The 22,787-nt window shown below is 41.5% G+C and overlaps 4 protein-coding genes across 8 annotated transcripts in view; 1 reads left to right on the top strand and 3 right to left on the bottom strand.

Annotated features, from left to right (window-relative positions):
* Positions 1-3,985, bottom strand: part of MS3_00005607 (uncharacterized protein) — a 30,819-nt gene extending 26,834 nt beyond the window's left edge. Inside the window, exons 1-4 of one of the 2 annotated variants that reach the window (XM_051213702.1) lie at positions 3,926-3,985; positions 482-726; positions 322-443; positions 125-277 (exon numbers count right to left, since the gene is read on the bottom strand). In XM_051213702.1, the coding sequence (XP_051069701.1) occupies positions 125-277; positions 322-443; positions 482-713 (507 nt within the window). In that variant the 5' untranslated portion in view covers positions 714-726; positions 3,926-3,985. The remainder of the gene's footprint in view (positions 1-124; positions 278-321; positions 444-481; positions 727-3,925) is intronic. The other variant, XM_051213703.1, reaches the window with a different exon arrangement.
* Positions 3,986-8,619: 4,634 nt separating this feature from the next.
* MS3_00005606 (uncharacterized protein) lies at positions 8,620-12,884 on the bottom strand. The gene has a single exon (XM_051213701.1). It carries the CDS (start codon positions 10,093-10,095, stop codon positions 9,433-9,435), a length of 663 nt encoding a protein of 220 aa, XP_051069700.1. The 5' UTR covers positions 10,096-12,884; the 3' UTR covers positions 8,620-9,432.
* Positions 12,885-14,834: 1,950 nt separating this feature from the next.
* On the bottom strand, positions 14,835-17,040 carry MS3_00005605 (uncharacterized protein). The gene has a single exon (XM_051213700.1). It carries the CDS (start codon positions 16,319-16,321, stop codon positions 15,659-15,661), a length of 663 nt encoding a protein of 220 aa, XP_051069699.1. The 5' UTR covers positions 16,322-17,040; the 3' UTR covers positions 14,835-15,658.
* Positions 17,041-18,864: 1,824 nt separating this feature from the next.
* On the top strand, positions 18,865-22,614 carry MS3_00005604 (uncharacterized protein; the record flags this gene model as incomplete). 4 transcript variants are annotated; one of them, XM_051213699.1, is made up of 3 exons in its annotated part: positions 18,865-19,507; positions 19,549-19,815; positions 21,161-21,977. In XM_051213699.1, the coding sequence occupies exons 2-3, from the start codon at positions 19,735-19,737 to the stop codon at positions 21,683-21,685; spliced, it is 606 nt and encodes a 201-aa protein (XP_051069698.1). In that variant the 5' UTR covers positions 18,865-19,507; positions 19,549-19,734. The 4 variants fall into 4 exon arrangements, with proteins under 4 accessions (XP_051069698.1, XP_051069697.1, XP_012795192.1 ...); XM_051213698.1 differs by having other exon boundaries at positions 19,549-22,614; XM_012939738.3 differs by having other exon boundaries at positions 18,865-19,815; positions 21,161-21,685.
* Positions 22,615-22,787: the final 173 nt, after the last annotated feature.

Genomic DNA, 22,787 nt, shown 5'->3' with positions numbered 1-22,787 from the left:
AAACAGAATAGGCTGGAACATTACAAAAAAGAAAGTTTTCAATCAATCTATATTTGTTTTAAGCAAACAAATTTGCGCGTGAAATTTTAAAATATAATCAACACTTATGGATGAAACTTCTTACCTTTAGTAAGTGTGCATACACCGGGTGAGAGAATTCCTTGAATTTGCTATTCATAGCATCGTCTTCTGATGCAGTATAATTTGTATATTCACCAGTTTCTGAATTGTACTTATAGTATGTCCCGGTTTTGGGTTCGTAAAATAACTGATTTTCCTAAAGTTATTTGCGAAGTTCAATGAAAGTTTAAAATAACATACCGGATCATAATAGTAGCCACTTTTATTATCATAATACAAACCAGTTCGTTCGTCGAATGTGTAGCCTGTATTACGTACAACAGCTTCCGATGTTTCTTTAAGCATATTAGCTATTGATGCACCTAAGAATGGAATATAAATTTTCACTACGCGATTGCACCATATGTTTTAGAATCAGTAGTATTCGAACCGTTGGGAACAATCTCTTTTACACGTGATAAATTATTTTCACTGGTCACACTGTTTTGATCGAGAGATAGTAGACGGCGTTCTAAGTCCGTATTTTTGTCCATCAGGTTTTGAATGAATGCATCTTTTTCTTCGAGTTCCTTCTTCAAAATGTGGATTTCAGTCTCCAGTTCACTTAACTTTTCAAATACATCAAACTCCATCTCTCTAAATTTACTTAAATAAAAATAAATTACGAGGTTAGTAGCGAACTCCACTAATAATTCAATCACAGACTGAATTATCACTCCGTAGCAACTTACTGAAGATTTTATAGTCTTACCAAAATAATTTGTCAATGGCTTTAACACTACATGGTCCCCTTAAACTGTTTTCAAATGTACGTATAGAACCAAACAACCACGATACACAGGAAATAATGTTTTTGAATCTGTTGCTAACATAGATCGAAGTCCGAAAACAGAACACAATCTGATCATTTCCACTCCATTTTCTGTACTTAGCAAACAAACGGGCTTACTTATTGACGTTCAACTGAAAATTCAAAAAATAATTGACATGCCTTGGCACAGGTTACAGGTCAGGCACAATGAAGTAACCGTGACTTATGGTTACAAACGACAGGCAGCTACAATCAACGCAAAACCTGGGGAAAATGAGCGTTAGCTCAATTTGACATATTATAGTATAATCTAGCAAGATGAATAACATAAGGATCGAAACGATGGTAGTATCAATGTCTCTGTGGGAGGCTATAGGTTGAGATTATGGTTTAAAAAGGTCTGGAGAAACACAAGGAAACATGGCTTAAAATAAACCAGACAGACACCATTTTCTTCTTACTTTCACAATTTTCACCACTGTACTATTACAGCTTGGTACAACTTGATTTTTTCTTTGCTACTAATAACATAAGAATGATAGTTTTTCCTCAAAAGCTGTTGTGAATTCAGTCAGTCAGTCAACAAATAACTTCGTACGTACATACATTAGCTCGAGATACCATACCACATTAACACAGATATAATTGTCGATTCAAATACTTTAGTGCTAGAGGTAGTAAAAGTATAGGCAGTAATCGGAAAAATTAGGGTTTGAAGGTGTTATTCAAAGAGTATAATCCAGTGAAATAAATTTGATAAGAGAAAAAAATGGACATAAGAATTCAGAAGATTAGAATTTGGGAAAACAAAACGAGTGGATGCACCTGTGCCATTGCAAACGATTTTGAGTCATGTCATTCAAGGCCTAACCATCGGTTTTTTTTATTTCAACACATAGATAATGGTACAAAGAGGCACCAAATACATGTGCGCCACACAAATCTCATTCGATATGTGTGAGGGCTATGATACTGCCCGGGTGCCCAGACCGAAGCAGGTTGCTGTCGTCTAGCGGATCCCAACCAGGTAGTCTATACCTACCAACATGGCTCAGTCTACTTGTCAATGACTTCATGGATTTGTGCTATGTTTTGATCTTGCCGCTGCTGAAGAAGTTTCACTACTTCGTCAATTGATTTGCCATCCTTACCTAGTACCCGTCCCCTAACAACTGCATTACTTACTTAGTGGTCCCAGGATATACGAGCAATGCTTCGAAGACACCTATGATCGAATACTAGTGACCTACGAATATCTTCTACTCTTGTAAACTACGATAACTCGGACAGAAAGAAGCATATCGTTGTGGAAATACTTTGTGACGGTATTGGCTATTACATACGACAATTAGAATCTTGCTAGGTAACTCTCACCAAACACATTCCTATATGATTAACAGATTTTTACTGAATTCGTTTTCCAGGATTTCAAATAATCGCTGTTGGCAACCATTTATAACTGGCTGATCTTTACGGTCGGAATGAATGAGAACCTTGAGTCTAGTTAGTCTATTACCACCACAAACACTATTTGCATGCTACCCCTCATAAGTAATAATATGGTCTCTTATTTAATATCTTTTCATTGTAAGGATATCTTAAATGAAAGGAGCAGATAAAGTGGTACGTGACAACTCTTTCCACTCGAATGACTACGCCCTTTTTGGACCAGATGGCTTTGTATTGACTATTTTAGCGGTTTGTATTACTGTATGAAGAATGAACATCTTAACGTATATTACGTATACAGTGAATACCTCTTTAGGTAGCTAATGAACTTAGTAGCTAGAACTGTGAGACAGAATTTATAGAGCAAAAGATCTAATCATGATGCATTAAAGACTGAAATACTTGGCCTGGGAGCAAAATATGTCAAGCTAATTAACCAGGCTAGGGGCCTAAAACTGTGGATGCTAGGGACAGGCTACGCATTCGCTCGGATATACTTTTACCACTTGGTCAGGGGTATTGGACCAGCAATTATGAAATTTTGAATTGGTAAATGATCGCGTAGTTTGACGTTATGAGCAATGATGAAAATACAGCACCAGTTGCATTCGTGGAGGCAAATCAGTCGCGGGATTCTAAAGTCCTAGCTAAGGAAGCCTGTTGTCCTATTTGGCACTGTGTTCGGACGTTAAAAGCTCCTACGTGTAGTTTAGAGCGTGGTTTCAGGAGACCAGGAATAACGTTCCGCGTACTCGAATCGTTTGCCCTGGCGGCGCGAGATGATAAAAGGACGGGAGAAGTAGTAGCCGTGGAGATAAGCGAGGTATTAGGAGGTGTAGGAAGGATTTGAACGTGACCAACTTTGTCTCGTGTGCTGTTACGGGTATGAGAGCTGGTGTCACTTCCCGGCTGCCCACACCGTGGAAGGGTATTTCTTGAGGAACTTGAAAAGGAATTCGGATTAATATCGGCCATTACGGCCTGGGAGCGTGATCGCAGAGCCCAAGGCACAACTGCTTGAGGCCGGTCGCGCACGACTTTTTTGTGGAAGGTTTTTGACGTGTTAGCTCCGTTCTTCAAAGGGCCTTACCGCCGGAGACGGAAATCCGTGAGGTAAGATGAGGTGTGACATTTTTAGGATCGACCTTTTCTAACCCCTTCCTTCCTTGTGAGAAGGTAGCATCGCTGTAGATGCTGTTTGTCCGAGGGAAACACCCTATTTCTGTCACACCCCTCTACAGTCAGCAGTTCGATTTCGCCCTCAGACATTGAGTTGCAGCTTTGTCTTACCGTTCCCTAATCGACCTGCCTGGCATGGTAGAACCTACAGGAACGTATGTTTACTGGGATGACGAAACATCTGGAACCAAATACATTATTTTTTAGTCTTGGATTTCAATGCAGAAAAGAAGCAGTTTGACTACATAGATTAGTGACTCATTGGAAAAGATTCACATAGTCGGAACCAAACTGACTCTCAATAACTCAAAGCTGCTAAACGACGAGTCAACTTAGTCAGAAATAAAGAGAGATATCTCTGAGAAAACTGTTAGTACAACTACAGTTGGCTAAAGAACAACCCACTTTGTTAACCAGTACCAATGGCGGGTCAAGCCGCCATAAACTTAAGTGCAAGGTCACGCCGTGGTTCTATATCCAATATATTTTTGGCACACTAATAATAAACAATGTCATTAACTGCCTTAAAATCTTGATGTTCAGTAGTGTTTACTGATCCCAGTGGTATAAAATTGGTCCAGTCTAGCTAGTGAGCTGCAGTAATAATGGGTTTCTTAAGAGAGAGGTATTTTAATTACGTGATAAATTTTTCGGTCGTGATTGTTTTCATCAAAAGCGGCTAACACGCGTGTGCCACTCATGTACGTACTTTTTTCGCGAGTACGTCTATTTTAATGTAGGTTCAAATACCCAGGTCGACTATTTGACTTAAAGTTAACGTATCCTCTATAATTTGGCACTTGATAAATAATCTCTAGATACCTCGAAAGACAGTTCAGACCAAATATTTTTTCTACTGATGATAAGATTATTGCCACGCAGCATAAATGGTAGTGTGATATGATGAATAAAATGAGTTGACATCTTCAAGCTTCTATGAGTCTCATACTGAAAGCGCAAAATCGCCGCGACAAAACGTTGGTCACATGTGCCTGCAGTGCCACTCACTGAGTACTCGTTGTTCTCATGTATGATTTCCCTACTAAATGATTTTAAACAGAGTTGATCAAAAGGCTGTTGACAACTAAGAAGAATGAAACGAAACCAATCCTACTGAAACATAAATCTACACTTGTAAGATAAACCTAATCTAAGTAGAGTCAGAAAAGTTTTATTTCTCACTGACAGTATGGCGAAATTTTCCCCCGGACTAAAACTTAAGTGAAATCAGAAAAGTCCTAAACGCTTGTCGACAAATGAATCCCATCCCAAGAAAACACGCTTCTTGAAGGTCGTAATGCAGATATGGGGTGTTAATAGATCGAGAAACCTACTTCTGACAATAAGGATACGTTGTTGGAACGTTTGTAGTGTAGTCTTGTAAACAAACTACGCGTTCTTATCCTGTTTTTTGAAGGATTACTGAAAAGATGAAGTCGGTGAACAATCCATACGATACACCAACAGATACTGAAATGCAGTGTACTCCACATCATCCTGAAACCCTCATGCGACGAATATTCTCAGACCCATAGATGTCAGGGGAGATCATTAGAAGCAGTTATATGAAAGGCTGACGTTCTCCAAAGAAAAATCGTCAGATGATCTGACTTCAATTTGAAAGAAAGAATGAATTTGTCATGAATACAATTATTTTCTACACAAATTACGCTCACGCTGACACCATTTGTGCTATGGTGGTCATAAAATTTAAAAGCAGATTGAGTTGAATTTGTAGTGACTTACTTTTATCACGAGAACACGATTGGTTTAATGAAAACAATTATTATAACCAATTGTACCAGTGACTATTTTAATGTGCTCATTGTTTAACAGTGCTAAAAACACCCAATATACTTACTTCGATTGTGACCTCGCGCGAATCCGGCGGAAATATTTGAGTTGCGCCTGATAATGTTCTCTTTCACCATATTCACTGTCGCAATGGCTTCTGATAACAAGCTTAAAGATGTACTAATGAAAAAACCACATTCACCTTGATCGCCACCTTTCAAGAGCCGCATATGCTACAGGTTTCACTTATATGTTGTATCATGCTTGTAGGATACTACATTATGATTACAAAACCTTGAGTTTCAATATACTAGGAACCCTAGAGTACATTCCTCTACTACGGCCTCACATTTTAACCCATTAACGAAAATTTTCACTACTCAGTATTCCGAAGTTACGTTTCTAGGCCAGTTTGTACTTTTTACAAGTATAATATATTTCTGCCAGGGCAGGTACGCGCCATTTTTACAGTCTTGATCTACAAATTACAACATTAATTTGCTTACAGTATGCTTCCCAATCAGGGTCGTTAAATAGGTGAAATCAATAAAAGTAAATAACAGTACATTTGTGCAGATGTCTTGGAAAGTTACTGATTAGCTTTATGCTTTGGTATTACACTGGGTGAAGTCTTTAAAATATTATACAAAGTGTCATCGTGTACACGTTACACATCAGATCCAAGCATAGCATAATTGGGTTAAAATTCCGGTCGTGCTAAGTATTTATGCAATGTTCACAGCTTACTAAATAAAATGGCAGAGTTCAAAAACACGGTGGGCACAGAAAACCCCCACGTTACTCTCATTTCAGAGGCATGGGCAACGTAAGAAGCGTATTGTGGTGGAATTCATTTGTTTGGTTTCTAACCCTGCTGGTTTGAGAGACTAAACTATGGAGATGGTGAGGTTACTCTGTATATAATAAGCACCCTGACCACACGAGCTGTCAAGACAGTGTCACACAACTCAGAGACACATGAGCTAGCGCGGTGCCGTCTGAAATGCAAAGGGCAAAACACTGAGTTGGTTTTAGCATGTTGCAGTCCACAATACGTAGTGGGTGACTTCATCTTAAGTAAACTTAAATCCTGGTCAAATAGGTGTCGTCATTGATTACAAGTCAAACAGTGAAGGAGTTGATCATTTTCGCTTGGGCTGGAAAAACAGAACTAAGGTGTTTTTGATAGATACGTTAATCGAACCGACGTTCCTACGGAAGTCGAGTCTAGGGGGAAGCTAATGTAACAGCCTAGATTGGTTGGTTAAGAGTTCACCTCAAACAACCAAGCATATGTAGTGGCATTGAACAATAGCCACACAATCCACAAAGCTGTGAACACGAGACTACTCAGAAAATAGATATTCAATATTTAACGCGGATAAATACCTAACGATGGAGAAGGCGCGAACAATGAATTGAATGGACTGGAGTTGATCGAGTGGCATGGCTCGGCCATGCAGGCGTGGTCTCTGCCGAATGTTACCCTATATCTTCTAATCATATTAAATATATTGTTCTTTCTCTAGCCTAACCTTGTTCTACATCATGTATTGGTAATTGATACGATACAGTGAGTTGGTGTAGTCGATGGTGTGACTTCCACGTAAGATCTTATAGATTAGGCAGTTATATCATGACAAATCTACAAATTTAGGATTAGGTCTATTATTAGAGCAGTACTAATATCATAGTAGACCATAATTCTACACATATGCCAAAACAATATAGTTCAAATATTTATTCACTTCCTTATTTTGTATAAGTGTTATATTTCCTATTATCTTACATTGAATGTTGAGAGGCTTTGTTTGTCTAATTAAATAAACAGACGCTCCACTGTGACTGCGCGAAGATCGAAATAAAGACCTATTCACTACTTGTCTGGTTTCTTCTATCAATAGCACGAAGGTTACCTTAAGGCACGAAAAAAGTACTGTAGTAGATGACTTTACTACATTCATTACATATTGGAAGAACTTATAAGTAGGGACATCAAAAAAATCGCTTGATTACAAATTGTTAGAAACCCCAACCACCTTTGATTGATTCCGGCACATAAGACGTCCCACTAGATATGACCTACAAAACTCATTGTCTGTTTTGGACTTGGTCTTCACTCACAGTCGTGATGTCAGTCAGATTGCACTTCAGATACCTGTAGGAGTAACACATAATATGGTCATCACATTCAAGTTCATGGCTAATATGATCTTTCAAGAACTTGCACTGACCCAGCCCAACATATAGAAGATAGACATGAAGATAATTAACACCATTAGACGCCTAGTAAATTAAGTGTAAAAGTGTCTCTATCGGCCTTGTCACACCAGATGCGGTGGAATACTACATGTCGTTCTAAAAATGTGTGCCAGTACAATTCGGGCAGCTCAGTGAAAATAAAAGAAGCAGTTGATCCAATCTGTAATCAGTCAGTCGTAAGAGACTGTTATTGTACATAAATTATGGAACAAGAGTGCACCACTGGACCCCCAACTTATTACGGACGAAGACCAGGACAAAGAAGGAGCCACGGAGAACTGTTCGGGGACAGTTTTCATTCAGGAGCCTCTTCTAGACGAGGGACGAGATATGGGATATAATTTGTCCTACAGATATACTACTGGAGCTGTAAACGCGAAGGCTATACCCAGAACATGGACAACTTGGTTTGAAACTTTGTCTGTTTCTAAACGTAAAAACAATCAGATTAGTACAATAATTAAAGGAATTATAGTCATTAAGTGGAACACACAAGCATACCGACCAGTATTGCGTGTCTTCTAGAAATGAATAAAAATAATGAGTCACATTATTATAATGGAAAAGCAGTGTCCTTCAATTTACATATCACAGGCAACAGGGGTAGTCTACAGAAATGTCAGACCAGATTGACGTAGTGGGCACTTAGGTAACGATTCGACTGGTTGGTTATGGACACAACTAACACTAGATCCAAATACAAAGTCACAAAGTCGGCTGCTCACTATGAAATTTGATAGAGACAACGTACTGAAGCCCCTTAGCACTTTAGACGTGGAAAATCCAATAGAACAGTGTGAACCACACCTTAAAATCCAGAGACAAATGGAATAATACACTGCTGCCTTACTGACTACGATATTCAATATGTCACTTGGCCAAGGCGAGTTACCTTGTAGCGTGGTGTCGAGTTGAGATTAACTATGAACACCGCTACCAAGAAACACGTGCCGAATAAATCAGAAGGCGAAGGTTGAACGTAACCAAAGAAACCCATAAAATCTCCGAGAAGCCAAATACCAGAAGGCAATTAATGGACCAAGTCGAGATATATTTGCTGGCGATCTCGTGGTATCGAAAGGATACCGAGATCGTGCCAGGATACAAGCTTGGTTACAGAACGTAACCGAATTCGCGCGAAGTTACAATCAAAGTGTGAGTATCAGAATGGAAGCAAAATATAGCTGTCATTAGCACAGTCAAACAAAAGCACGTTAAAACAAACACTGGTACAGTTGGTTATAATAATAATTGTTTTTATTAAACCAGTCGTGTTCTCGTGATAAATGTGAGTCACTACAGGAGCCCCCGCTAGAAAGGGTTTACACTTTCGATAAATAGCGGTTTGAATCGTGGGACTGATCGGCTGACGAGCGATTGTAGGACGGAAGAATTGGCGAACAGGAAAGCGATCGTTGATCGTCGAGTTGCCAACGAAGGTCGTTTTCGGAGAACAGTACCAGGAGCGATGTGTTGTATTTATTGCTCGAGTTGGCATGCTACACCAGAGTGGTTTGTATCCAGAATCTGAAGAGGGCGTTCGTAGAGGTGCGCACCAGAAACGCTGCAGACGTAGGACGAAACCACGTTGAGCCAAAAGACCAGAAGCGACCGTAACGACCAAGTTCGAGACCAAGCGTATGCCAAGCATTCGAAACCAATATATCGACTGAGTACGTTGACAAGAGCGTGGGTGATCAGGCCAGCTTTCGCCAAAGTTGACTGAAGTCGACGGAACCAAATGGAGATGGTCGAAGGCGTGGGCTCAGGAAACAAAAAGAAAATCAAAAAAGAGGAGTGTAGCATGCGTGTAGTATAGGAATAACCCTACACCGTATCGGTTGTTGACTGTGCGACTAGTCGCTGAAGCGTACGGGTAACCGTACTCGGCGACCGGAACGTGAGACGGCAGTCTCGTTCGTATTTCGTGAGCCTGCAATCTCATCCGAGGTCAGAGGCGGCGTGGTCTGCTGATCTGGACGTGAGACTGTCGTCTCGTCCGTAGAAGGTGCAGATGACGCGTGCTGTTGACCGGGACGTGAGAATGAGGTCTCAGATGCATCTAGCGTGGGACCTGAAGGAGATTTAAGGATCCCGCTAGGTTTGCTAGGTCTAGCATTGAATCTCAGGTTGTCAGATAGGGCACTGTCATCGACGTGTGCTGGTTTGAGACGATCAATGCTGACGATCTCGACGCGGCCGTGTCGATCAACCTTGAAGGTCTTTTCGCGACGAGCGATCACGCGAAAAGGGCCTTCGTAAGGTTGTTGCAAAGGTTTGCGTACCGAATCTACTCGTACAAAAACATGTGAACAGGTAGATAACTCTCGAGGGAGAGCGACCTGTCGATGTTGTATTCGAGTTGACACCGGAGGCAGCGTTCGCATAAATGCAGACAGTCGTTGGACGTAGTCTGATTTAGCGAAATTAGGTCTGCTCTGTGGTGTGAAGAATTCTCCAGGCAGACGCAATGTCGTGCCGTTTACCAGTTCAGCGGCGGAACATTGCATATCTGCCATCAGGCTCGTTTTCACCCCTAAAAGAACGAGCGGTAAGGTTTCGTGCCAGTTGCCGTTTTCGTGTGCTCGTAGAACACTTTTAAGTTGGCAGTGGAACCGTTCAACTTAACCATTTGGTGCTGGGTGGTAGACGGATATGCTTATGCGTATGCATTCCGTACCAAGCAGCCGGGTCAGCGAGGAGAATCGTTAATAGGGTAACATTTCTCGAATAAAGCGTGGAATTCATCATCACGCGAATAAAAAGTGACAAGGATTCGTTACACATACGTGTGAGTCTATTATATTAATACTATTCTTATCGTTATCCGTCATGTCGCGTATATTATATATTAAAAATATGAAAATATACGACAGACGTGGATAGATAAATCATAGACTCACCGAATTGGCTTCTTTGGAAGATTTGACCAGAAGCTGAGGCGTGTTCCAAAATACGGGTCACCAATTGTAGCGTGGTGTCGAGTTGAGATTAACTATGAACACCGCTACCAAGAAACACGTGCCAAATAAATCAGAAGGCGAAGGTTGAACGTAACCAAAGAAACCCATAAAATCTCCGAGAAGCCAAATACCAGAAGGCAATTAATGGACCAAGTCGAGATATATATTTGCTGGCGATCTCGTGGTATCGAAAGGATACCGAGATCGTGCCAGGATACAAGCTTGGTTACAGAACGTAACCGAATTCGCGCGAAGTTACAATCAAAGTGTGAGTATCAGAATGGAAGCAAAATATAGCTGTCATTAGCACAGTCAAACAAAAGCACGTTAAAACAAACACTGGTACAGTTGGTTATAATAATAATTGTTTTTATTAAACCAGTCGTGTTCTCGTGATAAATGTGAGTCACTACAGGAGCCCCCGCTAGAAAGGGTTTACACTTTCGATAAATAGCGGTTTGAATCGTGGGACTGATCGGCTGACGAGCGATTGTAGGACGGAAGAATTGGCGAACAGGAAAGCGATCGTTGATCGTCGAGTTGCCAACGAAGGTCGTTTTCGGAGAACAGTACCAGGAGCGATGTGTTGTATTTATTGCTCGAGTTGGCATGCTACACCAGAGTGGTTTGTATCCAGAATCTGAAGAGGGCGTTCGTAGAGGTGCGCACCAGAAACGCTGCAGACGTAGGACGAAACCACGTTGAGCCAAAAGACCAGAAGCGACCGTAACGACCAAGTTCGAGACCAAGCGTATGCCAAGCATTCGAAACCAATATATCGACTGAGTACGTTGACAAGAGCGTGGGTGATCAGGCCAGCTTTCGCCAAAGTTGACTGAAGTCGACGGAACCAAATGGAGATGGTCGAAGGCGTGGGCTCAGGAAACAAAAAGAAAATCAAAAAAGAGGAGTGTAGCATGCGTGTAGTATAGGAATAACCCTACACCGTATCGGTTGTTGACTGTGCGACTAGTCGCTGAAGCGTACGGGTAACCGTACTCGGCGACCGGAACGTGAGACGGCAGTCTCGTTCGTATTTCGTGAGCCTGCAATCTCATCCGAGGTCAGAGGCGGCGTGGTCTGCTGATCTGGACGTGAGACTGTCGTCTCGTCCGTAGAAGGTGCAGATGACGCGTGCTGTTGACCGGGACGTGAGAATGAGGTCTCAGATGCATCTAGCGTGGGACCTGAAGGAGATTTAAGGATCCCGCTAGGTTTGCTAGGTCTAGCATTGAATCTCAGGTTGTCAGATAGGGCACTGTCATCGACGTGTGCTGGTTTGAGACGATCAATGCTGACGATCTCGACGCGGCCATGTCGATCAACCTTGAAGGTCTTTTCGTGACGAGCGATCACGTGAAAAGGGCCTTCGTAAGGTTGTTGCAAGGTTTGCGTACCGAATCTACTCGTACAAAAACATGTGAACAGGTAGATAACTCTCGAGGGAGAGCGACCTGTCGATGTTGTATTCGAGTTGACACCGGAGACAGCGTTCGCATAAATGCAGACAGTCGTTGGACGTAGTCTGATTTAGCGAAATTAGGTCTGCTCCGTGGTGTGAAGAATTCTCCAGGCAGACGCAATGTCGTGCCGTATACCAGTTCAGCGGCGGAACATTGCATATCTGCCTTCAGGCTCGTTTTCACCCCTAAAAGAACGAGCGGTAAGGTTTCGTGCCAGTTGCCGTTTTCGTGTGCTCGTAGAACACTTTTAAGTTGGCAGTGAAACCGTTCAACTTAACCATTTGGTGCTGGGTGGTAGACGGATATGCTTATGCGTATGCATTCCGTACCAAGCAGCCGGGTCAGCGAGGAGAATCGTTAATAGGGTAACATTTCTCGAATAAAGCGTGGAATTCATCATCACGCGAATAAAAAGTGACAAGGATTCGGTACACATACGTGTGAGTCTATTATATTAATACTATTCTTATCGTTATCCGTCATGTCGCGTATATTATATATTAAAAATATGAAAATATACGACAGACGTGGATAGATAAATCATAGACTCACCGAATTGGCTTCTTTGGAAGATTTGACCAGAAGCTGAGGCGTGTTCCAAAATACGGGTCACCAATTGTAGCGTGGTGTCGAGTTGAGATTAACTATGAACACCGCTACCAAGAAACACGTGCCAAATAAATCAGAAGGCGAAGGTTGAACGTAACCAAAGAAACCCATAAAATCTCCGAGAAGCCAAATACCAGAAGGCAATTAATGGACCAAGTCGAGATATATATTTGCTGGCGATCTCGTGGCATCGAAAGGATACCGAGATCGTGCCAGGATACAAGCTTGGTTACAGAACGTAACCGAATTCGCGCGAAGTTACAATCAAAGTGTGAGTATCAGAATGGAAGCAAAAATAGCTGTCATTAGCACAGTCAAACAAAAGCACGTTAAAACAAACACTGGTACAGTTGGTTATAATAATAATTGTTTTTATTAAACCAGTCGTGTTCTCGTGATAAATGTGAGTCACTACAGGAGCCCCCGCTAGAAAGGGTTTACACTTTCGATAAATAGCGGTTTGAATCGTGGGACTGATCGGCTGACGAGCGATTGTAGGACGGAAGAATTGGCGAACAGGAAAGCGATCGTTGATCGTCGAGTTGCCAACGAAGGTCGTTTTCGGAGAACAGTACCAGGAGCGATGTGTTGTATTTATTGCTCGAGTTGGCATGCTACACCAGAGTGGTTTGTATCCAGAATCTGAAGAGGGCGTTCGTAGAGGTGCGCACCAGAAACGCTGCAGACGTAGGACGAAACCACGTTGAGCCAAAAGACCAGAAGCGACCGTAACGACCAAGTTCGAGACCAAGCGTATGCCAAGCATTCGAAACCAATATATCGACTGAGTACGTTGACAAGAGCGTGGGTGATCAGGCCAGCTTTCGCCAAAGTTGACTGAAGTCGACGGAACCAAATGGAGATGGTCGAAGGCGTGGGCTCAGGAAACAAAAAGAAAATCAAAAAAGAGGAGTGTAGCATGCGTGTAGTATAGGAATAACCCTACACCGTATCGGTTGTTGACTGTGCGACTAGTCGCTGAAGCGTACGGGTAACCGTACTCGGCGACCGGAACGTGAGACGGCAGTCTCGTTCGTATTTCGTGAGCCTGCAATCTCATCCGAGGTCAGAGGCGGCGTGGTCTGCTGATCTGGACGTGAGACTGTCGTCTCGTCCGTAGAAGGTGCAGATGACGCGTGCTGTTGACCGGGACGTGAGAATGAGGTCTCAGATGCATCTAGCGTGGGACCTGAAGGAGATTTAAGGATCCCGCTAGGTTTGCTAGGTCTAGCATTGAATCTCAGGTTGTCAGATAGGGCACTGTCATCGACGTGTGCTGGTTTGAGACGATCAATGCTGACGATCTCGACGCGGCCGTGTCGATCAACCTTGAAGGTCTTTTCGTGACGAGCGATCACGCGAAAAGGGCCTTCGTAAGGTTGTTGCAAGGTTTGCGTACCGAATCTACTCGTACAAAAACATGTGAACAGGTAGATAACTCTCGAGGGAGAGCGACCTGTCGATGTTGTATTCGAGTTGACACCGGAGGCAGCGTTCGCATAAATGCAGACAGTCGTTGGACGTAGTCTGATTTAGCGAAATTAGGTCTGCTCCGTGGTGTGAAGAATTCTCCAGGCAGACGCAATGTCGTGCCGTATACCAGTTCAGCGGCGGAACATTGCATATCTGCCATCAGGCTCGTTTTCACCCCTAAAAGAACGAGCGGTAAGGTTTCGTGCCAGTTGCCGTTTTCGTGTGCTCGTAGAACACTTTTAAGTTGGCAGTGAAACCGTTCAACTTAACCATTTGGTGCTGGGTGGTAGACGGATATGCTTATGCGTATGCATTCCGTACCAAGCAGCCGGGTCAGCGAGGAGAATCGTTAATAGGGTAACATTTCTCGAATAAAGCGTGGAATTCATCATCACGCGAATAAAAAGTGACAAGGATTCGTTACACATACGTGTGAGTCTATTATATTAATACTATTCTTATCGTTATCCGTCATGTCGCGTATATTATATATTAAAAAATATGAAAATATACGACAGACGTGGATAGATAAATCATAGACTCACCGAATTGGCTTCTTTGGAAGATTTGACCAGAAGCTGAGGCGTGTTCCAAAATACGGGTCACCAATTGTAGCGTGGTGTCGAGTTGAGATTAACTATGAACACCGCTACCAAGAAACACGTGCCGAATAAATCAGAAGGCGAAGGTTGAACGTAACCAAAGAAACCCATAAAATCTCCGAGAAGCCAAATACCAGAAGGCAATTAATGGACCAAGTCGAGATATATATTTGCTGGCGATCTCGTGGCATCGAAAGGATACCGAGATCGTGCCAGGATACAAGCTTGGTTACAGAACGTAACCGAATTCGCGCGAAGTTACAATCAAAGTGTGAGTATCAGAATGGAAGCAAAATATAGCTGTCATTAGCACAGTCAAACAAAAGCACGTTAAAACAAACACTGGTACAGTTGGTTATAATAATAATTGTTTTTATTAAACCAGTCGTGTTCTCGTGATAAATGTGAGTCACTACAGGAGCCCCCGCTAGAAAGGGTTTACACTTTCGATAAATAGCGGTTTGAATCGTGGGACTGATCGGCTGACGAGCGATTGTAGGACGGAAGAATTAGCGAACAGGAAAGCGATCGTTGATCGTCGAGTTGCCAACGAAGGTCGTTTTCGGAGAACAGTACCAGGAGCGATGTGTTGTATTTATTGCTCGAGTTGGCATGCTACACCAGAGTGGTTTGTATCCAGAATCTGAAGAGGGCGTTCGTAGAGGTGCGCACCAGAAACGCTGCAGACGTAGGACGAAACCACGTTGAGCCAAAAGACCAGAAGCGACCGTAACGACCAAGTTCGAGACCAAGCGTATGCCAAGCATTCGAAACCAATATATCGACTGAGTACGTTGACAAGAGCGTGGGTGATCAGGCCAGCTTTCGCCAAAGTTGACTGAAGTCGACGGAACCAAATGGAGATGGTCGAAGGCGTGGGCTCAGGAAACAAAAAGAAAATCAAAAAAGAGGAGTGTAGCATGCGTGTAGTATAGGAATAACCCTACACCGTATCGGTTGTTGACTGTGCGACTAGTCGCTGAAGCGTACGGGTAACCGTACTCGGCGACCGGAACGTGAGACGGCAGTCTCGTTCGTATTTCGTGAGCCTGCAATCTCATCCGAGGTCAGAGGCGGCGTGGTCTGCTGATCTGGACGTGAGACTGTCGTCTCGTCCGTAGAAGGTGCAGATGACGCGTGCTGTTGACCGGGACGTGAGAATGAGGTCTCAGATGCATCTAGCGTGGGACCTGAAGGAGATTTAAGGATCCCGCTAGGTTTGCTAGGTCTAGCATTGAATCTCAGGTTGTCAGATAGGGCACTGTCATCGACGTGTGCTGGTTTGAGACGATCAATGCTGACGATCTCGACGCGGCCGTGTCGATCAACCTTGAAGGTCTTTTCGCGACGAGCAATCACGCGAAAAGGGCCTTCGTAAGGTTGTTGCAAAGGTTTGCGTACCGAATCTACTCGTACAAAAACATGTGAACAGGTAGATAACTCTCGAGGGAGAGCGACCTGTCGATGTTGTATTCGAGTTGACACCGGAGGCAGCGTTCGCATAAGTGCAGACAGTCGTTGGACGTAGTCTGATTTAGCGAAATTAGGTCTGCTCCGTGGTGTGAAGAATTCTCCAGGCAGACGCAATGTCGTGCCGTTTACCAGTTCAGCGGCGGAACATTGCATATCTGCCATCAGGCTCGTTTTCACCCCTAAAAGAACGAGCGGTAAGGTTTCGTGCCAGTTGCCGTTTTCGTGTGCTCGTAGAACACTTTTAAGTTGGCAGTGGAACCGTTCAACTTAACCATTTGGTGCTGGGTGGTAGACGGATATGCTTATGCGTATGCATTCCGTACCAAGCAGCCGGGTCAGCGGGGAGAATCGTTAATAGGGTAACATTTCTCGAATAAAGCGTGGAATTCATCATCACGCGAATAAAAAGTGACAAGGATTCGTTACACATACGTGTGAGTCTATTATAGCAATACTATTCTTATCGTTATCCGTCATGTCGCGTATATTATATATTAAAAAATATGAAAATATACGACAGACGTGGATAGATAAATCATAGACTCACCGAATTGGCTTCTTTGGAAGATTTGACCAGAAGCTGAGGCGTGTTCCAAAATACGGGTCACCAATTGTAGCGTGGTGTCGAGTTGAGATTAACTATGAACACCGCTACCAAGAAACACGTGCCGAATAAATCAGAAGGCGAAGGTTGAACGTAACCAAAGAAACCCATAAAATCTCCGAGAAGCCAAATACCAGAAGGCAATTAATGGACCAAGTCGAGATATATATTTGCTGGCGATCTCGTGGTATCGAAAGGATACCGAGATCGTGCCAGGATACAAGCTTGGTTACAGAACGTAACCGAATTCGCGCGAAGTTACAATCAAAGTGTGAGTATCAGAATGGAAGCAAAATATAGCTGTCATTAGCACAGTCAAACAAAAGCACGTTAAAACAAACACTGGTACAGTTGGTTATAATAATAATTGTTTTTATTAAACCAGTCGTGTTCTCGTGATAAATGTGAGTCACTACAACCTATTGACTGAAAGGATGCAGCTCTTATTCCAATACATAAACCTGGATCAAGATAACTCTCATCAACCTACAAAGCTGCCTGCTTCACAATTGTTTTGGTTAGGATTCTGGAAGGAATATTAAAAAGGCCATAATGACGTCCATCGGACCCAACACCTTGTTGGACAGCGAATAACATGGTTTCAGGAGAGAATTAGCTTGCACGACGAATCTACTTATAGCAAGACAGCGATAGATGGAGGCTCTGGATAATGGAAAATGCATGGACGTTGTCTATGTAGACATCAGTAAAGCATTTGATAAGGTGCGGAAGAATTGACTACACTTGAAGCTGGAAAATATGGGAATTTCCCCCCAGAAAGGATTAAGGATTGATTGGCAGATCATAGACAGAAAGTAAGAACATATTCCAAATGCTTCTCCTAGAGCCCAATACTAAGTAAAGTGCCACAAGACTTATCCCTTGGTCCTTTATTCTTATACTGTATTTAAATGAAATCCCAAGTATGGTTGAGTCTCCGATGCTACTGTATGCCGATAGTGTAAGAACCTGGAGAGAAACAACAGGAGACGCAGATTCGCTCGCACTTCAGGAGGACTTTGATGTCCCAATTAGGTGGACTAAAAAATGACTGGAGCCTATCAACGAGGCCAAGTGTGCCTACATGCACATTGTGGATACAAAGATAAATACGTTCAGCATGGGAGGAGAGTCGGTTCCAATAGTTTGGTCTCACAAGGATCTTGGAGTGATAGTGAGCCATGATTTTAAGACCACGCCCCACTACCGCGAGGTCTCAGATAAGTGCTTCAGAACTCTATAGGCTTTAAGATGGATATTTATCAAGTTGTACACCAACATGTTCACTAAAGTATACACAACCTTAGTAATATCCAACCTTTAGAACTATATTCAGGCTGCAGACCCCTGTTTAAACGGTGACTTGGATATCTTGGAAAAAGTTCAGAGGACGGTTACTTGTACAGAGGGCAGCAACCCGTGCAATTCCAGAACTTCGGGGTTTACCATACAAGAAGGGTTTGAAAGCTAGACCTTGAAAATGCCACAGGTATTTAGAGTTTGACAACGCTTTAAACAGTAACACCTATTATGAACCGTACCCATCAAGTAAAATCAAAAGACAGAAGCGAGGGGGTTCGAAGATATATTTGATTGGCTATCAATATATCGAGGATCGACTGATCTATACTGACTAGCGATTGCACGGGATGTTGAGCACGGCGTTCTCACTCGTGATTTGGTGCGGATTCACGACCGAACGCCTTCAGCTAGGTGAGTCCATTAGAACCAATGTGGTCAGGACCCAATATCGAAGACTTACAGAGCTATTTGTTTTGGGGATTTATTTACGGTTACAACCTCTTTACACTGTCCTATCACAGACTAAGGGGCGATCTAATTTTGATGTGTAGAACACCAAGAAATAATTTTGGACCTAATATATTCTCTTTTTCTTCCCACTAGATCGGTACATCTAAGAGGACATAGCAGGCGAGTAGAAAAGCCATGGAAGAACAAAATACCTGTGGTATACAGGTTTTCACACCGAGTCGTCAATTCCTAGAACCTATTACCCGAAGCACTGGTGTCTACACCCTCAATTGACCTATTCAAAAGAAGACTGAACACCCACAGAAGCATACTAGAAAAGGAAAAACATAGGTCGTAGGCCTTCAGTCCATACTCAAGTCTGAAATCTGAACCTGAGTCTATTAAGAGAAAACTTGACGTATTGTTAAGAACCCACTAGAAATTACTGATCTTTTTTCTGTTTTTTTCGTCAAGTATACCTAGGTTTCTATCTGGAGACATTGGTGATCTACTGCCACCAGATACAGAAACAGGTCAGGCGAAAACTCCTATTCCGTCCAGAACCATTTGCACCCAGTTGCAATAAGCAAATCTAATCTGAATCTTCAACGAATGAAACTCGTATCCTAAACACGTGATAGAAGTCCAATCTGTCGACGCTTTCAAAAGAAACGATCATTCTCAAGACTAACACAAGCACCCCGTCCTTTCGAAACTGAAACTGAGACTCAGGGTTATCAAAAGATAAAGAGGCAAATTCGAGTTTGTTATCTACTAGTTGTCAATGCATTTGTAAGGGACGTCCTTTGATTCTTTAGATAAAAGACTTGGAATGTGTTTGAATGATAGAGATTCTGATGAGTGGCTTCGTGTTTGCTCTCGTAAAACAAAACGTAAACACAAGGCTACACGACCAGTGAAACGTCCTGCTATCCAGAAACCTAATGTTCCTTTAGATTACATGGATGATGACAGCCTGGAGACGGTTTTAGGTAGATTTGATGGTATCCGGTCTAGTTTACTACTTTCGAAGCCAGACAGAACTTTCCTGGAAGGTTTATTAAAGTCTATCAATCAGGCGTTCACAATTATATCAAATAAACAGACTGAGCCAAGTAGGATTGATGTGATTTGTTTAGGATTGGGTAACCCGGCTGTCCATCATGCCAGTTTACGTCAGTTAGTTGTACTAGATTTTCTGTTGCAGTTTGATCCACGTATGGAGCGATCACGTACTCACCTGTATGATCCTGTTTTCAAATCTGTTGCTCGTGCTTTAATAAGAAAGCTTGGAATGCATGTGAGTATATTTTAATGTGATGTAAAAGTGTGCTGAGTTCATAGTAAACATTCTTCTAGATATAAGTACAAATATGTCAAATTAAGTCACGTTTAATGAACGTAGAACCCAACACAGATGTGCGTTAGCCCAGAATATATCACATTAGCAAGATGAGACAAAAGTAACAAGATGAGCAGTAAAGAAGCCTCAGTAATATAGCAGCTATGATAATGGGTCAGATTAGGGATTGAGAATATGGTTCCTTAAGATAGGGAAGGTGCGACTGAATACCGGAGTCCAGGATCTACGGTTAGGTAAAGAATAAATTTACCTGTGCCGTTGTGGCAATCTCTGAGACATATAACATGACGTCTCTAACCACTGATATATTCCATCACTTGGGTTCCGACCAACATATCTCAAACTTAACCAGTGACTTGGTGGACTGATGCAACGTCTTAGTTTGGCATTGTGTAGTGAATTCTTGGGTGCAAGCAGAGCCATTCAAATTATGTTCATACCATACTAAGGTATATGGTGTAAGGTCTGAAACGTTTTCGGGAAATCTTCAAACTAGTGAAATATAGTTGACTGAAAGATATATCGTAACAACTCCAGCAGCTTGTTTTAAAATTATAGTTAGTGAACTGATCTAGGACGGAGCTCGTGTCACTCTTTAATGTCTCGTGCAGTATCTTGTGAAGCATCTTCAGTTTACCATATTAATCTGTTTGTTTTGTTTTTCATTACGAATGTTGGTATTTTGTGACAACATCCGTCACAGGTCCTTACCTTATCTCTGTTTTTTTAGTTGACTTAACTGTCTGAGAATATCAGTGATTAAGTATCTTTAGAATCCTTGGAAATTGTACTCACTGTTGATCCTTTTCATTATTCAATGGTTTACTACTAAGACGAAGTCAGTCTGAATCTAACCTGGTTTTCAAAAGTTAGGCACCTAAACCTTAGCCAAATATCTGTATAATTTAATTTGCATTAAGTTTATTGACACCATTATAGATTAGAATAGAATGTTGGCCAAACCGTTCTGTTAGCCATTCTTATGCATTTATCGTGTGCATGTACTAGATACTTAATGGTTAGTAAAATGATAATTAAATGATAAAGTAAGGTCTATCTAACCAATAATAATAAAGTTAGCTTACTGTACATCAGTGAATAACCATACAATGACGAATGTCAGTCGTACTTGCCATTTTGTTCAGTTTACTCAAATGTATGACACGAACAAATAGCAAAAAATGTCACCTACACATTCGTGGAATGAATCGAGAATATATGGTTGCTTTATCTGTCATTGAGAATTTCGTTTAAATCTTTTGGTCTGATTTTTTCTATCTAGATTCTACCGAACAATAAAGAAGGTTGTTATAAATTATCACCTGATCGATTTTACTTCGTTATGCTACCACATTGCGCTCCAGCTCTTCTAAATAATTTACTGTTTACTAATTGGTCGCCTAGTATACTTTCCCGTGTGGTACTGTTCTCTAATGGATGGAAAGAGGCTCGCCAGGAGTTAATTGCTTCAGGTGCTTCAGATGGTCTGAAGATTGCTAAGGAACTAGCTTATATTACTGCTTTGGAGTCAGTGGTTCACAGTCCTGGCAAAGAACATTATCTACTTTGGTCTTCAAGAAATAAACTCAGGGAATACAGAGATTTTGAGGGTATGCGTGTGCAATGTTTTTCTCCTGTTGAAATGGATAGTTTACCAAAGAATGTATGGAATATACCTCCTTATTCTGAAAAAACAGATAAAGAAATATCCTGTTCTAGTAAATTAACACAAAATAGTGGGATTTTTTCCGATATAATTGATGCTAATGTTGTACCAAATTTTATCGATTCCAACACTGATGGATAAGGATTTGTTCAAATTTTCTAAAATTAGTAATGGTATTATCTTTCACCTTTTTCCTAATGATCTTCAGACTCATGAAGTAAATCCATCCTTATTTGCTGTTTATTTATGTACATTGTGATTTTACACTGCATTCCCATAGTACGCTTAATTACTGTACATATTTTAGTCTTTTTTGTAAATGGAATATTATTCTCCATACTGAGTGAATTTGAGTTTCAACTTTAATTACTAATTTGAGTGATTTTTTTCTTTTTGAGAGTTAAAATATACCTGTTTTGCCATTGCAAAAAAAGTGAGGACTAATTGCCTAAGAATATTCATTTTTTTTGCAAGACCAATTAGTAAAGCTGTACATTCGTATTAATAGTTATTTGGCAGGTAAAGTTTTTATTTATTTTAACACAGCGTTGGTAAAGAAGGTACCAAATATATATGCTCCATACAATATAAATGAGGTTGTGCATAGATAATGGAGGGTATGATAAGAAGAAGGGCAATAATGAACAGAAATGTGTGAGAGTGAAATAATAATGGGCGAAACAGTTCAGTTAGGAGAAATACAACCAGAAAGAATCCTTTCAGTTAAAGAAGCTACATCCACTTTCATGATAAAAGTGGAAGAAAGTTAGCAGGATAGCCACTGGTTTCTATTCTGAGCTATGTCTTATAACATCTCAAGCGATTGTTATACCATCTCAAGGACCCCGACCAAGGAGTCGTGGTATAGTAGTTTATTATAAGATAGACAAAGACATTTTCCAAAAATTTCAAACATGCGAAAGAAGTTGAGCAGTAATTTAGAAGGTATCAGAAATTGTTGAGCGGGAATCATCTGTTGATGAGAAGAATTCGAGTTAGTTATCCTCTTGACGAATATAAAGGTAAAAGGGAAACAAACCGGTATTAATAATGAATTATTGAGTAGAAAAGGGATTTTGAAAAACATGATTCAATTACAGGTCCGACTTGAGGCTTTTAAACTAAGTTCGTATTTGATTTTTTTAAAATTGCTATACATCTTTTGCTGTACACAATCCCCTATTTCATTTTTTGTTTCGTGTTACTACGCGACCGAAATTGGTATGTTTCGGAATTGGTATGC

The sequence above is a fragment of the Schistosoma haematobium genome, chromosome 3 (genome assembly GCF_000699445.3).
Source record: "Schistosoma haematobium chromosome 3, whole genome shotgun sequence".
Lineage (NCBI taxonomy): Eukaryota > Metazoa > Platyhelminthes > Trematoda > Strigeidida > Schistosomatidae > Schistosoma > Schistosoma haematobium.
The sequence above is the reverse complement of the archived record's forward strand: the minus strand, read 5'-3'. Positions and strand labels throughout refer to the sequence as shown.